General features: G+C 36.1%; 1 protein-coding gene and 1 non-coding gene across 8 annotated transcripts in view; one reads left to right on the top strand and one right to left on the bottom strand.

Annotated features, from left to right (window-relative positions):
• DPP8 (dipeptidyl peptidase 8) overlaps window positions 1-24,052 on the top strand; it is a 57,196-nt gene that overhangs the window by 14,833 nt on the left and 18,311 nt on the right. For 6 of the 7 annotated variants that reach the window (XM_060152115.1, XM_060152131.1, XM_060152139.1 and 3 more), the window contains exons 5-14: window positions 6,784-6,957; window positions 7,777-7,945; window positions 11,503-11,613; window positions 12,270-12,398; window positions 12,954-13,015; window positions 15,000-15,100; window positions 15,765-15,942; window positions 16,832-16,991; window positions 20,516-20,595; window positions 23,897-24,049. In XM_060152115.1, coding sequence (XP_060008098.1) covers window positions 6,784-6,957; window positions 7,777-7,945; window positions 11,503-11,613; window positions 12,270-12,398; window positions 12,954-13,015; window positions 15,000-15,100; window positions 15,765-15,942; window positions 16,832-16,991; window positions 20,516-20,595; window positions 23,897-24,049 — 1,317 coding nt within the window. The remainder of the gene's footprint in view (window positions 1-6,783; window positions 6,958-7,776; window positions 7,946-11,502; window positions 11,614-12,269; window positions 12,399-12,953; window positions 13,016-14,999; window positions 15,101-15,764; window positions 15,943-16,831; window positions 16,992-20,515; window positions 20,596-23,896; window positions 24,050-24,052) is intronic. The other variant, XM_060152122.1, reaches the window with a different exon arrangement.
• On the bottom strand, window positions 13,621-13,693 carry TRNAV-CAC (transfer RNA valine (anticodon CAC)). Its single transcript has one exon. It is a non-coding gene; the product is annotated as a tRNA-Val (tRNA).

The raw sequence follows: 24,052 nt of genomic DNA, 5'->3' as shown, positions 1-24,052 counted from the left end.
TAGTTTCTGGTGTACAGCAGTGATTGATATATATATATATATATATATATATATATATTCTTTTTAGATTCTTTTCCTTTAGAGTTTATTACAAGATACTGAATATAGTTCCCTGTGCTGTACAGCAGGACCTTGTTGTTTATCTATTTTATATATAGTAGCTTGTATCTGCTAATCCCAAACTCCTAATTTATCCCTCCCCCACCTTTCCCCTTTGGTAACCATAAGTTTATTTTCTACGTCTGTGAGTCTGTTTCTGTTTTGTAAATAAGCTCATTTGTATCATTTTTTTTTATATTCCATGTATAAGTGATATCATTTATTTGTCTTTCTCTGTACTTCACTAGTGTGATCATCTCTCAGTCCATTCATGTTGCTGCAAGTGGCATTATTTCATTCTTTTTTTTATGGCTGAGTGGTATTCCATTCTGTGATGTATGTATATCACATCTTCTTTATCCATTCATCTGTTAATGGACATTGAGGTTGCTTCTATGTCTTGGCTATTGTAAATAGTGCTGCTGTGAACAGGGTTTTTCTTTTTTAATTTGTTAATACGGTAAAACAAAACATCACTTGATTGTTGAGTGTTAAACCAATCTTGCATTCCTGGGATAAAGCCCACTTGGTTCTAACTTATTATCCTTTTAAATATTGTTGGATTCAATTTGCTAATATTTTGTTTAGATTTTTTTATATCTATGTTCATGAGGAGTATTGGTCTGTAGTGTTCTTTTCTTTAAATTTGTCTGATTTTGGTAATAGTGTTATGCTAGCCACAGAATAAGTTGGGAGTTATTTCCTCCTTTTTAATTTTCTAGAAATTGTTTGGTAGAATTCACCAGTGATGCCATCTGGACCTGTAATTTTCTTTGTGGAAAGGTTTTTAACTACAAATTCAATTTCTTCCTTAGATGTAGTGCTATTCATATTATGTATTTCTTTTTGAGAAAACTTTGGTTGTTTGTGTCTATTAAGAAATGTTTCCATTTCATGTAAGTAATCAAATTTATTGGCATAAGTTTCATAATATTCCCTAATCTTTTCAATGTCTGTAAAATTTTTGGTGTTGTCCCTCTCTTATTCCTGATATTTTGTGTAATTTGTGTCTTCTCCACTCCCAGCCTTTTTTTTTCCTGATCAGTCTGGCTAAGGGTTTATCAGTTTGGTTTCATTTATTTTTCTCTGTCGTTTTGTTTTTTTCTCTTTCATCATTTTATGCTCTAAACTTTATTAATTCTTTTCTTATGCTTACTTTGGATTTTGTTTGTTTTCCTTTTTCTAGTTTCATAAGGTGGTAGCTGAGGTCACTAGTCTGAGACCTTTCTTCTTTTCTTATATAGGCACTTAATGTTATAAATTTCCCTTTAAGTACCACATTAGCTGTAGCACATATGTTTTGATATGTTGTGCTTCCATTTTCATTTAGTTCAAAATACTTCCTATTTCCCTTTAACCCATAAGTTATTTAGAAGTGTACTATATAGTTTCCAAATATTAGCATATTTTTCAGAAATTTGATTTCTAATTTAATTCCACTGTGATCCAAGAACATACTTTGTATGACTTAAATCTTTTCAATTTTTTAAAGTCTTGTTTTATGGCCCTGAATGTAGTCCATCCTTGTATGTATTCTGTGTTCACTTGAAAAGCATATATGTTCTGTTTTTGTTGGGTCTATAAATGACCATTAGATCAAATTGGTTTATTGTATTGTTAAAGTCTTCTATGTCTTTACTGATTTTCTATTTGTTCTATCAGTTATTGAGAGAGAATGTTGAAATCTCCAACCATAATTGTAGATTTGACTGTTTCTCATTGCAGTTCTATTAGTTTTTCCTTTAGTATATATTTTGAAGCTATGTTATTAGGGGTATAAGTGGATAGGATTGTTATATCCTATTCGTAAATCTACTGCTTTCTTAGTTTGAAATGACCTTCTTTATTTCAAGTAATATTCTTTACTCTGAAGTTTACTTTGATGTTAATATAGTCCCTCTAGCTTCCTTTTGATTACTGTTAGCATAGAATAAGCTTTTCCATTAAAAAAATTTTTTTACTGGCTTTGTTGAGATATAATTCAAATACCATACAATTCACTCAAAGTATACAATTCAATAGTTTTTAAGTGTATTCAAAGGGTTGTGTCACCATCATCACCATCTGATTTTAGAACTTCCTGTCATCTGCAAAAGAAACCCATTAGCAGTCATTCCCCATCCTTTCACCCTCTGTACCCCCAGGCCAAGGCAACCACTAATCTACTTTGAGTCTCTATAGATTTGCCTATTCTGAACATTTCATACAAATGGAATTGTATAATATGTGGGCCTTAATGACTGGTTTCTTTCTCTTAGCACAGTATTTTCTGGATTCATTCACACTATAGCAGGTAATAATGCTTCATTTATTTTTATGACTGAATAATATTCCATTGTATGGCTAGACTACATCTTATTTATCCATCAGTTTATGGATAAAGTTGGGTTGTTTCAGCTTTGGAGCTTATATGAATAATGCTGCTTTTAACATTCAAATGCAAGATTTTGTATAGATTTGTTTTCAGTTCTCTTGGGTATATATCTAGGAGTGGAATTACTGGGTTATGTGGTAACTCTGTGTTTACATTTTTAAGGAACTACTAAATTGCTTTCCATAGCAGCTGCATCATTTTACATTCCCACCAGCTATGTATAAGGGTTCTAATTTCCTACATTCTCACCAACACTTGTTGTTGTCCGTCATTTTGATTATAGCCATCCTAACGGATGTGAAGTGATATCTCATTGTTATTTAATTTGCATTTCCCTAATGACCAGTAATGCTGACCATTTTTTCATGTGTTTATGGGCCATTTGTATACCTTCTTTAAAGAAATGTCTGGGGAGGGCTTCCCTGGTGGCGTAGTGGTTAAGAATCCGCCTGCCAGTGCAGGGGACACGGGTTCAAGCCCTGGTCCGGGAAGATCCCACATGCCGTGGAGCAGCTAAGCCCGTGCGCCACAACTACTGAGCCTGCGCTGTAGAACCCGCAAGCCACAACTACTGAGCCCACGTGCCACAACTACTGAAGCCCGCACACTTAGAGCCCATGCTCCACAACAAGAGAAGCCACAACAATGAGAAGCCCAAGCACTGCAACGAAGGGTAGCCCCAGCTTGCTGCAACTAGAAGGAAGCCCACATGCAGCAACAAAGACCCAAAGCAGCCAAAAATAAATATAATTAATTAATTAATTTTTTAAAAAGAAAAGAAATGTCTGGGGAATTCCCTGGTTATCCAGTGGTTAGGACAATGCACTTCCACTGCAGGGAGCCCGGGTTCGATCCCTGCTCGGGGAACTAAGGTCCGGCAAGCTGCATGACGAGGCCTAAAAAAGGTCTGTGCAAGTCCTTTGCCATTTCAAATTGGGTCTTTTTAATGTTGAATTGTAAGAGTTCTTTATGTATTCTAGATACTGGACTTTCTTTTCTCCCATTCTGTGGGTTGTCTTTTTATCTTTTTCTTTAATTGCAGTAATCATTAATTTATTAGTAGAAAATCAGTCATAATTACCTTTGGCAAGTATTTAGTACTATAATCATTAATTTAAATCTATACATTTAAACACATTTTGATCTCTCCTTTATCGAGATAAGACATTTTTGTTACTTCCCCTTTTTTCTATTCTTCATTTACCTTACTCTGAAGTTCTTATACCTTCATTTTAAAAAATTGTGGACATAATACACATAATATAAAATGTATCATCTTAACCATTTTTGAGTGTACATTAGTACATCAGTGGCATTAAGTACATTCACATTGTCGCAAGCATCACCACCATCCATCCACAGAGCTCTTTTTGTCTTGCAAAACTGGAATACTGTACTCATTAAACAATAACTTCCCATTACCTCTCTGCCAAGCCCCTGGCAACCACCATTCTACTTTCTGTTCCTATGACTACTCCAGGTGCCTCATAGAAGTAGAATCATACAGTATTTGTCCTTTTGTGACTGGCTTATTTCACTTAGCATAATGTCCTTAAGGTTTATCCGTGTTGTAGCATATGTCAGAATGCTAAATATTATTCTATTGTATGTATATACCTCATCTTGTTTGTGTATTCATCCATTAATAGACACTTGAATTGCTTCTACCTTTTGGCTATTATAAATAATGCTCCTATGAAGATGGGTATACAAATATCTTTTCATGTCCCTGCTTTCGATTCTTTTAGGTATATACTCAGAGGTGGAATTGCTGGATCATATGATAGTTCCATTTTTATATTTTTGAGGAACTGCCATACTGTTTTCCATGCACCATTTTACATTCACACTAGCAGTGCACAGGAGTTCCAGTTTCTCCACATCCTTGCCAGCACTTACTATTTTCTGGCTTTTTAATAGGAGCCATCCTAATGAGTATGAGGTAGTGTCTCATTGTGGTTCGATTTGCTTTTCCCTAATGATTAGTGATATTGAACATCTTTTCATGTACTTATTGGCCATTTGTATATCTCCTTTGGAGAAATGTCTAATCAAGTCTTTTGCCCACTTTGTTAACCAGGTTGTTAGCAGTTTTTGTTGTTTACTTTCTTGATAATGTCCTGTTGTTTGAATAGGGACCACCAAAAGGATATGTCCAAGTCCTAAAAGTGTCTGTGAATGTGATCTTGTTTAGAAATAGGGTCTTTGCAGATGTAATTAAGTATCTAAAGATGAAATAATTCTGGATTTAGGGTGGACCCTAAATGCAATCATTGATTGCAAACTACTGAGTAGAGTTTCCTGTGCTATACAGTAGGTCCTTATTAGTTAACTGTTTTATATATAGTAGTGTGTATATTTCAATCCCAATCTCCCAGTTTATCCCTCCCCACCCCCCTTACCCCCTGGTCACCGTAAGTTTGTTTTCTATGTCTGTAACTCTGTTTCTGTTTTGTAGATAAGTTCATTGGTACCCCCTTTTTTTTTAGATTCCACATATAAGCGATACCATATGATATTTGCCTTTGACTTACTTAACTCAGTATAACAATCTCTAGGTCCATCCATGTTGCTGCAAATGGCATTATTTTGTTCTTTTTTATGGCTGAGTAATATTCCATTGTATATATGTACCACATCTTCTTTATCCATTCCTCTGTTGATGGACATTTAAGTTGCTTCCATGTCCTGGCTATTGTAAATAGTGCTGCAGTGAGCACTGGGGTGCATGTATCTTTTTGAATTATGGTTTTTTCTGGATATATAAACTTGGCTACTTTTATTTTTTTTATTTTTTAAATATTTATTTATTTATTTTTTACTTTGGCTGCACTGGGTCTTTGTTGCGACGTACGGATGCGGGCTTAGTTGCCCCACGGCATGTGTGGATCTTAGCTCCCTGACCAGGGATCTAACCTGCGTCCCCTGCATTGGAAGGTGGATTCTTAACCCCTGGACCACCAGGGAAGTCCCTGAACTTGGCTACTTTCAAAGTATTAGTCCTTTGGGAGTTGCCTGGCAGTCTGGTGGTTGGGACTCTGCGCTTCCACTGTGGGGGGCCGGTGTTTGATCCCTGGTCAGGGAACTAAGATCCCGCAAGCCATGGCATGGCCAAATAAAATAAAATAACATAACATAACATAAAATAGTGTTAGTCCTTGGTAGCAGAAACCATGTCTGTTTCCCTTATTTACCATTCCTTTATTTATCCCCTTATTTATCATAAAGAACTCTTAGTGAGGGAAGATGTGGATGTAAATTTTTAAAACTAGCACTTATTAGATTTTTATATATATATATATTTAAATTTTATATATGTGTCAAATAATATTTTTAGTTTGGGAAGGTCCTTCTTCATCATCAATCATTGATTACAAATATTCTTTGAGGGAGATTTTAACAGATGCTTTAGGTAGGAAAGCAAAAATCAGATTCTGCTCTCAAGTTGTTTTTTTTTAATCTATTTCTAGTCAGAAATACTGAAAAAAAGTGAAAAACAAAACCATAGCCAAATGAGTAAAAGAGATAGTAACTCATATAAATTTCAAAGAAGAGATCACTACACCATAGTGCATCAGGAAACTTTCCTGGCCAATGTTGAATTAGGGCTAAGGTTTTGGGATATCAGTAAAACTTGGATAGATAGAAAGAAAAATGGCCTCGGGTGGGGGGGGGCGGTGATGGAACAAAGGCCAGGAGCAGAACACCGCATATTGGGTTTTACCTCAGTGGTGTGACAAGCCTGACCTAAGGTTTTATTAAAGCAGAATTAGTGGATTAGTGGAAAGGTACTAATGACAGCTGATATTTGAGAACTTTACTCTGTGCCAATCATTGTGCTAAACATTTTACATATTTTTATCTAAGTTAAATTTCACAAAGCTGAAGTAGATGATTTATTACTACTTCGAAAGTGAAGAAAATTACTTTTGAAGAAATTAAACTACTTGCCCAAAGTCAGACTTCTAATGAGAGTGAAAGCCTAGATTCAAACTGCTTGACTTCAGAGTCTGCTCTTAAGTGCATGCAGAACTGCTATATTACATTTAAGTTGTAGAAGATCTTGAATGCCAAGCCAAGGTGATGAGACTTAATTCTTGCTCTCTAATGTATACAGTAATCGTCTAGGGACCCTTTACCAAGAAATTTTTCAGCAGACTTCCTGAAATTAATCTGTTTAAAGTTGCTGGCAAATTTTGGGATCACTCAAAATGTAAACCCAGTAATATTGGAGATGCTAGAATTTCAGTGCTAAAAGCAAAAAGCCACCTTTCAGAAGACTGGAATGTGAGACTTTCTTTCTGTATTAGGCAACACTGGACTATGGAATGTATTCTCGAGAAGAAGAACTATTGAGAGAAAGAAAACGAATCGGAACAGTTGGAATTGCTTCTTATGATTATCACCAAGGAAGTGGAACATTTCTATTTCAAGCTGGTAGTGGAATTTATCACGTAAAAGATGGAGGGCCACAAGGATTTACTGTAAGTTGATGTTACTACTTGATAAATCTGTTTTTGGGTCCTGAGGTTATTTGTGTCCAAATCAGACAGGTAATTAAACAAACTAAAAAATTCTTTTCACTAATTGTGTACTACTAATTTAGTAGTAAAGAAAACAAGAAATATGGGTATTAATTTCCAATTTTAAGAATTAATAATTTTTTCAGTGACATTAGTATACAATTTTTAAAATGCTAAAAACACTTGCTGTGTAGGAAGAATTAGTAAAGGGCATCAGTGCCATTTTTTGAGTAAGTGCTGAGGTGGATTTTTGAAGATAATGATATCACAGGGCAATCCCTCTGTGGTTCCCCTAAAAGCTTGATTCATCTCAGTAAATGGTTTTAAATGTTTGATTTTATTCTAGGCAATTTTAATGTGATATCAGAACTATTCTTCTGATAGAATTGTGATGATTCTAGCTTTCATTACATTTTTATGAGCAAATTATTTTATACTGGTAAAATTAATTAGAAATATTTAATAAGTGAAATAGTCAAATAAGTGTTTAATAAAAGCATGTAACAAACGATAATTACTCTGTTTAAACAGATTTGGACAACAGAATTTATGAAGTGCTCTTATTTTGTCTTTATTTCTGCTCCTGTTATGCTTATTAATTCATAGAAAAAAAATGAGTCCTCTCTTATAAGTTAAGGCATATGAAAGTACATTTTTCTGGAGAGCAGTTATTATAGTTGATATTGTACTTGGGATTATTATTCGTTTTATAGGAAGGGCGCTGGTAAACAAATATGTATCAGCCTGATACTTGCCTTTAAATGTTGTTTACTTTTCTAGCAACAACCCTTACGGCCCAATCTAGTGGAGACTAGTTGTCCCAACATTCGGATGGATCCAAAATTATGCCCAGCGGATCCGGACTGGATTGCTTTTATACATAGCAATGATATATGGATATCCAACATTGTAACGAGAGAAGAAAGGAGGCTTACGTATGTGCACAACGGTAATTCAAGTTCTTCAAATCTACTTTCCTGAAAAGTATTTTTAAAATTTAATTTGCTTTTGCTTACATTTTCCAATTGAAACTTGCTGGGTGATCTTTATATTTTAAACTTAAATCTTTAAAATGAAAAAAGACAAAAGTACAGTGGATAACTGGTATGTACCACCTATATAATGCTCCCTTGTTTTAAGGGTCATTTTCAGACAGCACAACAGTAGCACCTCTGATCTGGTTGTTCTTTTAGCCTAATAAGACCAGCAGAATTTTCCCCAAAACTGTTCTTTTTTTTTTTTTTTAATTTGTATCTTTGGTTGTGTAGAGTCTTAGTTGTGGCACACGGGATCTTCGTTGCAGCATGGGGATCTTTCGTTGCGGTGCTCGGGCTCTTTGTTGCGGTGCACAGGCTTCTCTCTAGTTGTGGCGTGCAGGTTCCCTCTCTAGTTGTGGTGAGCAGGCTCCAAAGCGCGTGGGGTCTGTAGTTTGCGGCTCACGGGCTCAGTTGCCCTGTGGCATGTGGGATCTTAGTTCCCCGACCACAGATCGAACCTGCGTCTCCTGCACTGAAAGGCAGATTCTTTACCACTGGACCACCAGGGAAGTCCCAAAACTGTTCTGATTAAAATAAAATTTAATTTTAAAAATTAATCTTGTTTTTAGGGAAACAAACAGAAAAATCTAGTACACACTATAAGAACTACTTAAAGATTTGTCTCCCCTTCTTGCAGAGCCTGCTTAGTTATTTTGTCCTAATAGGAAAAATAAAACTTTCTGTATTGTGGAAATATTTAATTTTTATTCAAGTGACTATAATAATGCTAAGCAGTACTGAAAGCACAGAAAAGATGTGTATGTTTTTCTCCAAAGCTTTTATACAAATGAAAGATGGGAAATAGTGTACTGCTTTTTTTTTTTTTGAACATGTGAAATAGACCATTTTTTTAAATTTCTAATTAATTTTTGGAGGGCTGCATTGGATCTTTGTTCCTGCGCGCGGGCTTTCTCTAGTTTTAGCGAGCAGGGTCTACTCTTCGCTGCGGTAACTTGCAGAGCACGGGCTCTAGGCGTGCAGGTTTCAGTAGTCTTGGCTCATGGGCTCTAGAGCACAGGCTCAGTAGTAGTGGCGCACGGGCTTAGTTGCTCCGCAGCATGTGGGATCTTCCTGGACCAGGGATCGAACCCGTGTCCCCTGCATTGGCAGGCGGATTCTTAACCACTGCGCCACCAGGGAAGCCCTAGATAGAAAGGTAGGTAGAGGGTAAGCAACATCACTCTTACCCCTCTTATTCACAGTAGGTTTCCACGTGAAAGTCCCCTTTGGGGTGGGTGTAGTTGGTTGGCATGTGCATTTGTTTATTCTCTGCCTCCTATAATAGAGGAATTTAAAGGTAACTTAATACCAACCTCTACTCTCAAAGGACATATCTCATTGGGAGAACAAGATGATACCATTTATTCATCTAATTAATCTTAGTAATTGAGGTCTGTAGTAAGTGATAGGGAGATATAAATGAGCAATACATAGTCTCACATCTAAAGGAGAACAAAATACAAAGCAGTATGGAAGGTATAACTTTGGAGTAGTTGAAAGATCCAAGGAAACTGAGTGCTGGTTTTGGCTATATCATTAATTCCAAAATTCAGGAACTCTGAAAACTGAGGTTAGTTTTCATTAGGTTGGTGCTAAAACTCATTTGGTGGCAAAACCTGACCTGAACTGACCTGAGGATATTTATAATCTTAATCCTACTTAGTGTGCCTATTCCTAAATTTGCTGCAGGAATATTAGTATATTTGATTACAGGGTATTTGATTACCCTGCTGGAGAGTGACATAATTATGCGTAGATGTATGAATATGAAAAAATCCCCCTAATTCTGAGTTCGAAACACTTCTGGACTCAAAATTTTTGGATAAGGGGTCATTGGTTCATATTGCACATTTGTTTCAGACAACATACAGAAAATACAGATAAGAGAACATAATACAGTGAAACCTGCCTATAAAATTAAAATCACTGCGAGATATTACTACACACCCGTTAGAACACCAAATGTGGGAGAGGAATTTTCGTGCATTGCTAGTAAGAGTATAGAATAATACAGATACTTTGGAAAACTGTGTGGCAGTTTCTTATAAATTTAAAGATAAATTTTTTACAGTACCCAGCCATTCCAGTCCTAGGTCTTTATTCAAGAGAAAGGAAAACACATGTCCACATAGATTCTTACACAAGAATAATCATAGCATCTTTATTCATAATAGCAACTAGAAGCTGCTCAGATGTCCATTCACAGATGAATGGATAAAAGAACTGTGGTATACAATGAAATACCACTCAGCAACAAACATACTGTGTTTGTTGCTGAGTGTATACTGTATGATTTCACTTACATGAAATTCTGGAATATTCAAAACTAACCTATGGTGATAGAAATCAGATCAGTGGTTGCTTCTGAGGCAGGAATGGACATTGACTGGGAAGGGGCATGAGAAAACATTCTGGGGTGTTGGAAATATTCTGTGTCTTGATAGCGTGTGGTTATGCAAGTATATGCATTTTTCAGAGTAAACAGTACACTTAAGATTTTGTAAATTATAAAGCAATTCTTTTTAAAAAGGTTGTTCATAGTCTCACTATTTGGAGAGGACCACATTTTGATTTATATCCTGACACTTTAAAAAATATGTATTTGTATTACACTTTTATAAATGGAATCAGTATACATGTCATTTAGTAATATGCTTTTTTAAATTCAAGTATATTGTAAACATTTTCCCATGTCATGAAATCTTACATAATTATGGCTTTGTAGTTTTTTAGATTGACTGATTGATTTCGGCTGCGCCAGGTCTTAGTTGCGGCGTGCAGGCTTAGTTGCGGCGTGCATGCATGTGGGATCTAGTTACCTGACCAGGGCTTAAACCCAGGCTCCCTGCATTAGGAGTGTGGAGCCCTACCCACTGGACCACCAGGGAAATCCCTAGATTTTGTTTTTAAAGCAAGAGTTCCCTTCAGACTATTTGCTGGAAACCTAGGTGTAAAACAGATAAAAGCTCATCTGCTTTGGTTAAATAAGAGGAAGGGGAGGGAGGAGAAATGGTGAATTACATGATCTGTTAGACCCCATTCTCGGTCTAAAGATGTGCTTCTCTGTGTAGGAGAGTAAAAAGTCACCATGACCCTTTACATGTATTCTTTTTCCCATGGTCCTAGCTAAATTGGAAAATAATAACTAACATTTATGGAACACATACTATGGCTCAGGCTTTTTTCTAAGTACTTTATGTAAAATAACTCATTTAATCCTCATAACAGCCATATAAGGTAGGTTCTTATTCCCATTTATAAATGGGTACTGCAGTGGAACGTGATCAGGTGCTTTGTCCAGGGTCAGTCATTTAGTAAATGATGGAACTCAGTTTTGAATTCAGTCCATTTAGCTCCACAGTTCACCACTATACTATAGCTGCCTTTCAGAATAAATGGAATCATTCTGCTTTGTACCTATGAAAAGATAAAGAACTTCTGTGATAATTTTGCTTTTATGTTTGTCTAGAGCTAGCCAACATGGAAGAGGATCCAAGATCAGCTGGAGTTGCTACCTTTGTTCTTCAAGAAGAATTTGATAGATATTCTGGTTATTGGTGGTGTCCAGAAGCTGAAACAAGTAAGAGGCTTCAAAATAATATATTACAGGTCAATTAAAGTATTATGAGATTCAACTACCAATTAGTTAACTGCACAGATTCTTAAAATAGATTCTGAAGTGATGAAGATTGGATCCTACCAGTAGTTATTTAGAATATTCAGGCTATATCTCACCATAATGAGTTCTCATAAAAAACAGGTGTATTGTGGTTCAGTACCCCAAGTCCTTCAACTCTCCTTGCCAGTTTTTCATCTAGAAGCTGGTTGGTGGCAACATTGGTGGCAAAATAAAAAATACCACCCCTTAATGGGAGTTGCTATAAAAAACATAGGATTGACTAGAGTCCGCATGAACAGATGGCCAAATTAGTGTATGAATGGATCAGAAAAAAAGAGCACAAATTCCTTTTTCTTGGTGTATTCACAAGGATTTTACTAGCTGAGAAACAGCTCTCTAAAGCAGTAGCTTTCAAACTTTTTGACTGTGATCTGGTTAGAAATTTGTTTTACATTCTAGCTTAATACATTGTACATATACTCTATACATAAAAGGCAGCATGTTTTATGTGTAAACTGTTTTTCGCTATGGGAGATATAATACTAGAGGGAATGGTCGATTATGATTACTTTCTGGCATAATTCTCCTAAATTTTCAATATTTAATTTCCTTTTAAGCTCCCAGTGGCAGTAAAATTCTTAGAATTCTGTATGAAGAAAATGATGAATCCGAAGTGGAAATTATTCATGTTACATCCCCTATGTTGGAAACAAGGAGGGCAGATTCATTCCGTTATCCTAAAACAGGTACTGTGTTCCATTGGCATTTATATTCACTCATTCCTGCTTTTCAGACAAGATTCTTTCTGCATTCATCCAAAGGTATGGTCAACATGGATATTTTACAGATTCAGTAAGGATGGATTGTTTAAGTGTCTCTGAAGTAGGTTTTTTAATTACAGGCTGATCCTTTTTAATTATTTCAAAGGTGAGGAAGTGCACAAAACTGATTATTTCAAGAAATGAATAAAGAAGTACTTTTGCTAGGAAATAAAGATTTTTAAGGGATTATGTTCTTAATAAATTAGTAATTTTTTCCCATATTGCTATTTACAGCATTTCAATTGTGAAATGATACGAATTCCCCTTCATTACGAACTAACTCTTGATGTTTTTCAGCTTTTTTTTATAGCCATATTAAAAATTATGAATTGAAAAGGAGTTTTGAGATTCTTATGCAATAAAGTCCTGACTATATGCAACATTCCTCATTTGACTAAAGTATAAAAAGGATTGATCTGGCAAAATTCGTTTGAATAATTTTGGATATGCATTACTATTCATTTATGTCTCTTTCTAAAGGCACAGCAAATCCAAAAGTCACTTTTAAGATGTCGGAAATACTGATTGATGCTGAAGGAAGGGTAAGTATAAAATGTTAACTTTTTGTATCATTTGACTAGTCTGTCAGTAGAGATTTTAGATATGCTTTTTTATTTTTTGGACTTGTTGAACTTGCTGAGACATCTACAGATCATGATTTCAGGTTGACCTAATTTTCTACTTTGAAAACTTTCTGCTGGTTCCCAAGATAGGAATATAGGGATATGCATATTTACCAATCCTTTCCAGTATTTTTCCTCTTTGCCTGTGTTAATTCTCCAGATCAGTATTTCTTAAATAGTGGTTACTGACTGGTGAGTCACCTTCTGTGTTGAATAGATGTCTACAGTAGATTAAATATCCCTCATTTCTTTAATACTGCTACTTTCCATTTGGACAGATGCTTATAAGCTAAATGCACACAAAATTAATTTAAAAACAGTCTTCTCTGTTAGACTTTTTTAACAACTTTATTGAAGTATAATTATATATAGATATATATACACACACACACACACACACACACACACACACAGTTTAAATATTTATTTATTTATTTGGCTGCACAGGTTCTTTTTAGTTGTGGCACGTGGGGTCTTCGTTGCCGCGTGCGGGATCTTTTTTAGTTGTGGCATGTGGGATCTAGTTCCCTGACCAGGGATCGAACCTGGGCCCCCTACACTGTGAGTGCAGAGTCTTAACCACTGGACCGCCAGGGAAGTCCCTGAAATATAATTCACATACAATACAATTCACTCATTTAAAGTTTAAAATGGCCTTTAGTATATTCACAGAATTGTGCAGCCATCACCACAGTCAATTTTAGAACATTTTCATTACCCCTGAAAGAAACTCACATCCCTTAATCATCACCCCCAAACCTTTCCATGCCCCACAACCCTGGGCAACCACTAATCTACTTTGTATCTATGGATTTGCCTATTCTGGACATTTCTTATAAATGAAATCATACAGTATCTAGTCTGAGTTCTTTCACTTAGCATCATGTTTTCAAGCACTAATCATGTTGGCACCACGTAACAGCATTTCACTGCTTTTTATCGCCCAAAAATATTCCATTGTATGGATATACCACATTTTATTTATCCTAGCCATCCTAGTGGATTTGAAGTTGCACCTTACTGTGGTTTTTTTTTTTTTAATTAATTAATTTATTTATTGGCTGTGTTGGTTCTTCCTTGCTGCGTGTGGGCTTTTCTCTAGTTGCAGCGAGCAGGGGCCACTCCCCGTTGCGGTGCGTGGGCTTCTCACCGGAGTGGCTTCTCTTGTTGCAGAGCACGGACTCTAGGCGCACAGGCTTCAATAGTTGCGGCAGTGGGCTCAGTAGTTGTGGCTCACGGGCTTTGTTGTTCTGTGGCATGTGGAATCTTCCCGGACCAGGGCTCGAACCCGTGTCCCCTGGCAGGGGGACTCTTAACCACTGTGCCACCAAGGAAGCCCCCTTACTGTGGTTTTGATTTACATTTTTCTTATACATTTTTCTGATGGCTAATGATGTTGAGCATCTTTTCATGTGCTTATTGGCCATTTGTATATCTTCTTTGGAGAACTGTCTATTCAGATCCTTTGTCCATTTTTTTAAAAGTATATTTAAAATTGTGTTAGACTATTAAGGGAAAAAAGTTTGCTTACTCAGGACCATTTCACTAATATATTACAAAAATAGTATTTTAAGCTAAAATAAAAGGAACTACAGACTATTAGTTTTCTTAGATACTAGAGTCTATAAAGTGATTAAAATCTGATTTAACCAGTTATTATCAAGAGTTCTGTTAGTATAAACTCACGGGAAAAGACGTTTAGACTATGCTGATTCTTGTAGTTAGAACTTTTTAGGTGTAAGAGCACCAGTATAGGTAACCCATGACTTACTGCTGGTTTTGTTAATCCTGTGTACCTAAGACTGAAAAAGTATGCTGTTAAAGATAGTGATTTAAGTAGACCAATAAGCTAGTTACTTATCTCAGTTTTCTATAACTAGATTCCTTTTTTCTTTTTTAATAGCTTATAGATGTCATAGATAAGGAACTAATTCAGCCTTTTGAGATTCTGTTTGAAGGAGTTGAATATATTGCCAGAGCTGGATGGACTCCAGAGGGAAAATAGTGCGTATGTTAAATTGCCACTTCTTTACAAATAATTTAGGACCCAGAACTGTCTGTGCTGTTAGGTTTTCCTTTCCGTTGGAGCTGCCTTCACATGTAAATTTGAAGTGTAGATAGTTCTGCACAAAGAATTTTTCCTGAACTAAGTGGACTTGTAATCCTATAATCATAGGTGCATTGCATTTTAATTCTGTCTCTTAGCCAGTCACAGTTTCACAGTGTTATTTGTGGTTAAATTGTATGACTTTTAGGCTCACATATAAGTATGTATTTTTTTAATTGAATAATTAAGCAGAAACATTTGTAGAGCCTTATGTGAAGATGATTACATGTAGTTCCTGTGTCTAATGTGGACAACAGGAGTTTCACGAGGCATTTATCGACATTAAAGGGAGAAAACAATTTCAAAGGCCATCTGTGATTTTGGAAATTTAAAGAAAACTACTTTTAAAAACTCTACTCAAGCTTAACTTTTAAAAATAAGTGTAGAATAAGCTAATACTTTTAATTAGCCGTTTGTAAGTGATAATTTAACATATACTAAAGCAATACTTTCATTGTGATTATAGAAATAACTGATGGGTGCTAGGGGAAAGATTAGTGGAATATTCATTTTCTGAAGAGTGTGCTTTATTTTGTGCTTTTCTTTTGTTTATTTAAATAGTGCGTGGGCTATCCTACTAGATCGCTCCCAAACTCGCCTACAGATAGTGTTGATCTCACCTGAATTATTTATCCCAGTAGAAGATGATGCCATGGAAAGACAGAGACTCATCGAGTCAGTACCTGACTCTGTGACGCCACTGATTATCTATGAAGAAACAACAGACATCTGGATAAATGTATGCATGTTTTCTTGTACTTGGTTTGAATATTTTCTCAGAATGCTAAAGCAAATGAAGCTCGATAGGAAACTATCCAAATGAATTTTTTGAGTTCAAAGTAACCTTGAATGTTATTTGCTTAGTTTGAACATTTTCAGATTGGAATGTTGGTTCCAGAATGGGTAATGGTTTGTACATAAAAGGTAGATGCCACTGAAATGACATCTCCCTGGCTGCAGAATTGCCCTTGTTTCTGGACACATCAGATAATGAAAACACAGCCTCATTAGTGCCTCTGAGAGGACCACAAGAATCCTGTCTAGAAAAGACTTGCTCTTTTAACTCTTTTAAGTTGGCAAACTATACCAAAATATAACAGTTTAGGATTGAATTTTTCATTTTCCAGTTTAGTGGAAAAAACTTAAACAAGATACAAAATAAATAAAGCCAGCTCACTCCCTGGCTGAATATAGGCTTCATATGATTCACCTAAAACAGATGAACATCTGTTTTCCCTTGAACTGTTAGAATATTTCTCTCTGGAAAAGAAAAGTAAAAGACATTTTTCCTCATCACTTCTGTAATAAGATTTATATCATTAAACTTCATGCCGTGTTTCAAAGAATTTCAGAGATGGTGAGTAAGAAACAGCTTTTGGTCATATTTTTCTTTTTTCTCCATTTGGAAACATTTATTTCTCAATAGATGAAGTCTTTGACTAAAGTAAGAGAAACGTGAAAGGCCTAGGCAAAATCTCTAATTGTACATATACCATACACCCTAGCCTGACAGTTATTTATATTTCAGAGTATGTTTATCAAGTAATTCTTCTTTCTCTGGCTTAATTGAATTGTTTATGTAGTATTTTCATTAATGTGTATAGTAAATTAAGCTATTCATTTTACAGATCCATGACATCTTTCATGTTTTTCCCCAAAGTCATGAAGATGAAATTGAATTTATTTTTGCCTCTGAATGCAAAACAGGTTTTCGTCATTTATATAAAATCACATCCATTTTAAAGGAGAGCAAATACAAACGATCCAGTGGTGGGCTGCCTGCCCCAAGTAAGAAATCCTTTTTTATTTAAAAAGAGGAAAACGTTGGGGGCAGAAGGTGGGAGGGGCAGGGTAATGTAATGTCTTTTTTGTGTACTTTATAAGCATAGGACAAAGTTCTTGATGGATACATAATAAACTATTAATAGTGGGTAATCTCTGGGTATTGGGATTATTTACTTTTACTTTCTGTTTTTGCCTTAACTATACATTTTGTTTAAAGTGAGCTCATATAATTTTTAGATTAAAAAAGCTAGTTTTAAAATGTTACGAAGTTATTAGATATTTGTGCATACTAGATTTTTTTTATACTGTCTGCATCTACACTGAAGTTGATTTATAGGCATAGCTCTTCAGATTGATATAATTATGTTTCCCAAAGTGAAATTAAATATTATGTCAACTGAAGTTAGTTTCTTTTTAAAAAGTGATGGTTTTCCTTCTGGGAAATGTAATACAGAATGTGTAAGCCTAGGAAAAATGAAATGGTACATTGAATACTCCTGTGTTTTTAAAAAATTGAGTTATGGTTTTCTACTTTAATAATATAGAGTTTGTTTTGGAATAGTAGACATTTAATGATGTTATGTTACATGCTTTACCGCCATTTGTAACTTAACAGACTCAACATAGCCATTTTTAAAAAACTGTAGTAAAATATACAAACCAAAATTTATCATTTTAACTTTTAAGTGTGCGGTTTCATGGAATTAAGTGTATTCATATTGTTCTGCAACCATCACCACCATCCATCTCCAGAACTTTTTTCATCTTCCACAACTGAAACTATCCAATAAATAATACCCGATTTAGTGGAAAATAAGTAACTTCTCATTCCTTCCTCCCCTCAGCCCCTGGCAACCACTTTCTGTCTCTATGAATTTGACTACTCTAGATACCTCATATAAGTGGAATCGTACAGGTCTGTCCTTTTATGACTGGCTTATTTCATTTAGCATAGTGTCTTCAAGGTTCAGCCAGGTTGTAGCATGTGTCAAAATGTCCTTCCTTTTTAAGGTTGAATAATATTCCATTGTATACAGAAACACATTTTGTTTATCCATTCACCTATCCATGAACAGATGGGTTGCTTCTACCTTTTGACTGTTGTGAATAATACTGTAATGAGCATGGGTGGATAGACATCTGTTTCAGACCCTGCTTTCGATTCTTTTGGGTATATACCCAGAAGCGAAATTGCTGGATATGGTAACTCTTTTTGTAATTTTTTAAGGAACCACCATACTCTTTTCCATAGCAGCTGCACCTTAGTACATTCCCATTAGAAGTGCACAGAAGTTCAAATTTCTCCACATCTTCGCTAACACTTGTTATTTTCTGGGTGTAGTTTTTTTTGTTTGTTTTGGTTTCGTTTTTGTTTTGTGGGGGTTTTTTTGCTAAGAGCCATCCTAGTGGGTGTGAAATGGTATGTCATTGTGCTTTTGATTTGCATTTTCCTAATGATTAGTAACATTATCATGTTGCTTAGCCATTTGTATATCTTCTTTAGAGAACTGTCTATTTGAATCCTCTGCCGACTTTTTAGTGGGTTGTTTGTTTTTTCAACATGGCCTTTTTTTTTATATATATATAAATTTATTTATTTATTTTTGGCTGCGTTGGGTCTTCGTTGCTGCGTGCAGGCTTTCTCTAGTTGCGGTGAGCAAGGGCTACTCTTCGTTGCAGTGCGCGGGCTTCTTACTGCAGTGGCTTCTCTTGTTGCAGAGCACAGGCTCTAGGCATGCGGGCTAAAGTAGTTGGGGCATGCGGGCTCAGTAATTGTGGCTCATTGGCTCTAGTAGTTGTGGCGCACGGGCTTAGTTGCTCCGTGGCACGTGGGATCTTCCTGGACCAGGGCTCGAACCCATGTCCCCTGCATTGGCAGGTGGATTCTTAACCACTGCACCATCAGGGAAGCCCTCAACATGGTCTTTTAAATATCATTCTTACTTGGGAAACAGTGAGCTACATCGTAGGACAGCAAAGTAAATACTGCCTATGACTTTGCTTCTTCTCTTAGCCTAATTTTTTTTTAATCAGACAGGAGCTTATATATCCAAGATGGAGATTTCTTCCCTAAGAGCCTTAGTTTAACTTGGCCCTTAGCATGAAATTGCCCCTACCAGTTCCTCTGTTGTTCAGAAATTAAATCTACTTATGGAATTCTGGAAAGTTTAGTGATGAAGACTGGTCAAAGAGCTTGAATAGTAGTTAATTAACTAAAACAACATTCTTGGGACAGTGATAAAAAGATGATAACTTCAAATTTTATACTCCTGTTGAAGAATAAGAACTGTCACCTTAGCTAACATTCTTCTCAGAACACCTAGCTTCTTTTCCCTCTCAGTGTCTGTTTCTGGGCCCCTCAGTTCGTCTACCTCTTCTTTCCGTTTCCCTCTTTTATACTTAGTCTTTCTTGCTCCAGATCTTCCTCCTTTTCTTGATGTCTATTTTATTTTCTTCTTCCCTCCTTTCTTCCACGAATGTCTATAATGTGTAACAATTAGTATTTTTTTTAATATTTATTTATTTATTTGGTTGCACTGGGTCTTAATTGCGGCAGGTGGGCTCCTTAGTTGTGGCATGCATGTGGGATCTGGTTCCCTGAGCAGGGATCAAACCCGGACCCCCTACATTGGGAGCACGGAGTCTTAACCACTGCGCCACTAGGGAAGTCCCAATTAGTATTTATTATATGTTAAATAATATTTATTTTCTGGTGATAAAATTTAAAGTACTAAGTTGAATTTTTGTATCTAAGAAAAAGAAAAGGAGTCTATTTTTTTTTTAACTTGAGTAGGACCCTACTTAAGATCCTGTATCATTTCACCATCTCAGCTTGTCCTCAGCTGTCACTCCCCAGAGCCAGAGCTGGTAGCAGCTAGGCATAGAGCAGTGGTTCCATTTTTTTAACTTTCTCCTTAGGCCACTGAGAGAGCCTCATCTACCAAGACAGAATCTTATTAAGATAAATGAGACATGTTGGTATGGACTATGGTAATACCCAATTTGTTTTTGGCAAATGAAAAACAGTTGTATTAAAATTTTCCTTTCTGGCTTCTTAGGTAGTTTGTTGCATTTCTGGAAGAAATGCCTTATTGACCCATTAGATTTTTTTATCTTTCTAACCAAGGGTCTAGGAATGCAAGTGCTTTTGAGTTCTTTTCTGTCTGCCGTAACAATCTATTTTGCTGTTTTCACTTTATTTACATGGATTATTCCATTATTATTATGAAGACTCATAACTTGGAATTTTTTTTAACTTTAGACTTTATTATAAGGTGAAATTCACATAACATTAACCATTTTAAAGTGAACATTTAAAATGAACTGTGGCATTTAGTACATTTACAGAGTTGTGCAACTACCTACCACCTCTATCTAGTTCCAAAACATTTTCATTACTCCAGACATAACTTTGAATTTTTCAGTGTTAACTTTTTGGAAAAAAGAGTTTAGAATACTATTTTTCATTGTTTCATTTGCTTGTAGTCTGGTGTAGAGTGCTGAATTATGATTATGTTTATCTTCAGGTGATTTCAAGTGCCCTGTCAAAGAGGAAATAGCAATTACCAGCGGTGAATGGGAAGTTCTTGGCCGGCATGGATCTAATGTATGTTCTTTTATTCTACTGATATATTTAGTTAACATCAGCTGTGTGTATGCAGTACTAAAAATCAGTAGTGCAACTTCCTATGACCCCAGTATTTTGAAAATATTTTTAGGGCCTAAAAGAACCCAGTTTGTTGGAAAAGAAGAGTCTTAGTTTAAATTATAAATCTTACCCATTTTATAACCCTAGTATTAGATGTAACTAAAGGTCACCATTTTCAAATACAGTGTTGCTACTTAATAAGGAAAGGGCTGGTCCATGCTTTTCGAGTCTAGCAAAAGTGAGTTATGATATAGTTTGAAAATTATTTCTAAATCTCTTATAGACTACTTGTGTCATTTCTACATTAGAAAATGCATTTACTACTTCTGAAGTAGTGATGCTGTTTCATTCACCTGTTTATCTTATCTCACAAATTTGAAGTTTCATCTACCACCTGCAGAATTTGATGAACATTTATACAGAGCGTAGATTGATAAGGAAGAGGAGGGAAATCCACCCTCTGTTTCACTCTCGGTATATGGCTTTCTGTAGTAATTCAATGAATTCTAATTTTATTTCTTTTGCCTTTTATAGTACCTTGTGTTTGTTTCAACTTTCAGTTAGGTGGTCAGTTTCATGAGATCTCTAAGAAAGCCATCCTTTATGTGTGATACGTACAGTTAAGTTGATGTATGCTACCAGGATTTAGTGAAGGCCTGTGATTTCCTCAAATTGATTCGGAGATTTACTGAAGGATTATATATACTGGCTACTATAGAAGTCACTCGTAGTCCCCAAGGTGATTAAGGAGAAAGAATGAAGATCCAGGTCCCAGGTTTGTTTTTGTTGGTAAAAACTTTAGAATATAATAGGCGACCTTTAAAGTCTTGTTTCCACTTGAGAGTGTCACATGACCTTTTGGTTATATATTCAATATATTTTTTTCTCTTTGGGGACCTTGGATGTTATTGTCACCTGAGAAAAATCTTACAGTGTAATTCTAAGTTCTGATAATAAAAATTTACACTAATGTAAACTTCATGCTGTGTAATGGTTGGACAATACTGAGGGAATCCCCAAAATTGTATTTATGCAGATCTGAACCTTATTTGGGCAACCTAAGTGTCTTTCTACTACTTGCCATAATGTACATCAATTTTCTTCTTTATGTCATGCTTATTTATGTGATGTGGTTGTGTCTCTCTTTCTTACTCTTCTATTTTCTGTCTATTCTTGCTTTACTTTTTTTAAGTTACCTTTCCCTTCTTTACTTTTGCCAGTGACCTGTTCACACCCAAAGATTTCTAATGACCGTGATGAGTAAATCTTTGAGGCTTTTAAACCCATGTGCCCCTTAGGGTTCTCAAAGTGTGTTCTCTGGACCACAGAGGATCAGCATCACCTGGGAACTTTTTAGAACTACAAATTCTTGGTCCCCCTCGCCCCCCAGACCTCCTGAATCAAAAAGTCTGGGGGTGGGACCCAGCAATTTGTTTCACAAGCCCCTCAGGCGATTCTGATATTCATGTGATGCTGAAACCCTCAGGTGTTTCATGTAAAGTTGCTACATGAAACAAAGAAAAGGGGAGTGAGGAATTAACCAGTTATTTATGCAGTTTTGAGAGGCCTGATTTCCAACTGCTAGGTCAAGAGCAGAACCAGTCCTGACGTTTTGCACAGATTAACACATACCTGTGAAGCTTCATGAATGTTTGTTCTGCCACTTCCTATCCTTTGTATTCTTTCTGTCTATGTCATATAGGTCTACTTAATGTCAACTGTGTTTATTTCTCTATCCATGCATGCTAAGAAAATGTTTATAATGACTAAGAGGGAACTTCTTGGAGAAAATGTGGCATTTAAAAATACTTGCTTTTAGAAATGTACTTGTGTTTTCTTTGCTGTATAAAACAGTTTGAATTTTTTAAATAAATTTATTTTATTTATTTATTTTTGGCTGTGTTGGGTTTTCGTTGCTGCACGCAGGCTTTCTCTAGTTGCGGTGAGCGGGGGCTGCTGTTTGTTGGGGTGCATAGACTTCTCACTGCAGTGCCTTCTCTTGTTGTGGAGCACGGGCTCTAGGTGCGCGGGCTCAGTAGTTGTGGCTCGCGGGCTCTAGAACGCAGGCTCAGTAGTTGTGGTGCACAGGCTTAGTTGCTACATGGCATATGGGATCTTCCTGGACCAGGGATCGAACCCGTGTCCCCTGCATTAGCAAGCAGATTCTTTTTTTTTTTTGACTGTTTATTTTTTTTAACATCTTTATTGGAGTATAATTGCTTTACAATGGTGTGTTAGTTTCTGCTTTATAACAAAGTGAATCAGCTATACACGTACCTATATCCACATATGTCTTCCCTCTTGCGTCTCCCTCCCACCCTCCCTATCCCACCCCTCTAGGTGGTCACAAAGCACCGAGCTGATCTCCCTGTGCTATGTGGCTGCTTCCCACTAGCTATCTATTTTGCATTTGGTAGTGTATATATGTCAGTGCCACTCTCTCACTTCATCCCAGCTTACCCTTCCCCCTCCCTGTGTCCTCAAGTCTATTCTCTACGTCTGCGTCTCTATTCCTGTCCTGGCAGGCGATTCTTAACCACTGCGCCACCATGGAAGCCCACACAGTTTGAATTTTATTAAACATCATTTGAGTAGGCTGCTAGAAGATTTTGAAAAGGAACAATAAAAGCCATTTATTTAGAATCTTACTGTAATTTAGGAAGAATATTAAGTGAATTCAGCTATGAGTATATTTGCAGTTATTTTGAGTTCTGAATGAAGGCTTAAAAGATCCTTCATACTTACTTATAAACTATAAGTATTGAAACTGATTGAGTGATTGAGTTCAGTTATTCCCCAACCCAATAGATAAGAAATTTTTACAAATTTGTACAAAAAACTAAAGAAGCACTGCCTAAGATAATGCTGCACTGAGAAATAGGATGCTAAAATTAAACTCTTTTAAGTGTGCATGAATGGTTGACCTGAGCTGTAATATAGGTATTTTTTTCTCTGTAAAGGATTGTCATTTTAATGAAATAATTTTTGTATTTTAAGAAAAGTACACATTCTAACCATATAGGAAACTACCAGTAGCATGCAACTTGGGTATCCTTTTACCTTCTGGACAGGATCTATTCTTAGCTATAAGACATGAGCAAAACCAACTCAAGCTTATTAACATTGGTGACAGATTTTTTAAAGAGGCACAAGGCAAAGGGTGGCTCAAATGATTTGAATAAAATTGGATATTGTTTGTTAACTTACTGGTCTTGCCAAGGTCATACTAGCACTGATTTTTTTGTTGTTATTTTGACAGATCCAGGTTGATGAAGTCAGAAAGCTGGTATATTTTGAAGGCACCAAAGACTCTCCTTTAGAGCATCACCTGTACGTGGTCAGTTATGTAAATCCTGGAGAGGTGACAAGGCTGACCGACCGTGGCTATTCCCACTCTTGCTGCATCAGCCGGGTA

Source organism: Lagenorhynchus albirostris, chromosome 1, assembly GCF_949774975.1.
Source record: "Lagenorhynchus albirostris chromosome 1, mLagAlb1.1, whole genome shotgun sequence".
Taxonomy (NCBI): Eukaryota; Metazoa; Chordata; class Mammalia; order Artiodactyla; family Delphinidae; genus Lagenorhynchus; species Lagenorhynchus albirostris.
Note: the sequence above shows the minus strand (reverse complement) of the source record. Positions and strands in the feature narration are given on the sequence as shown.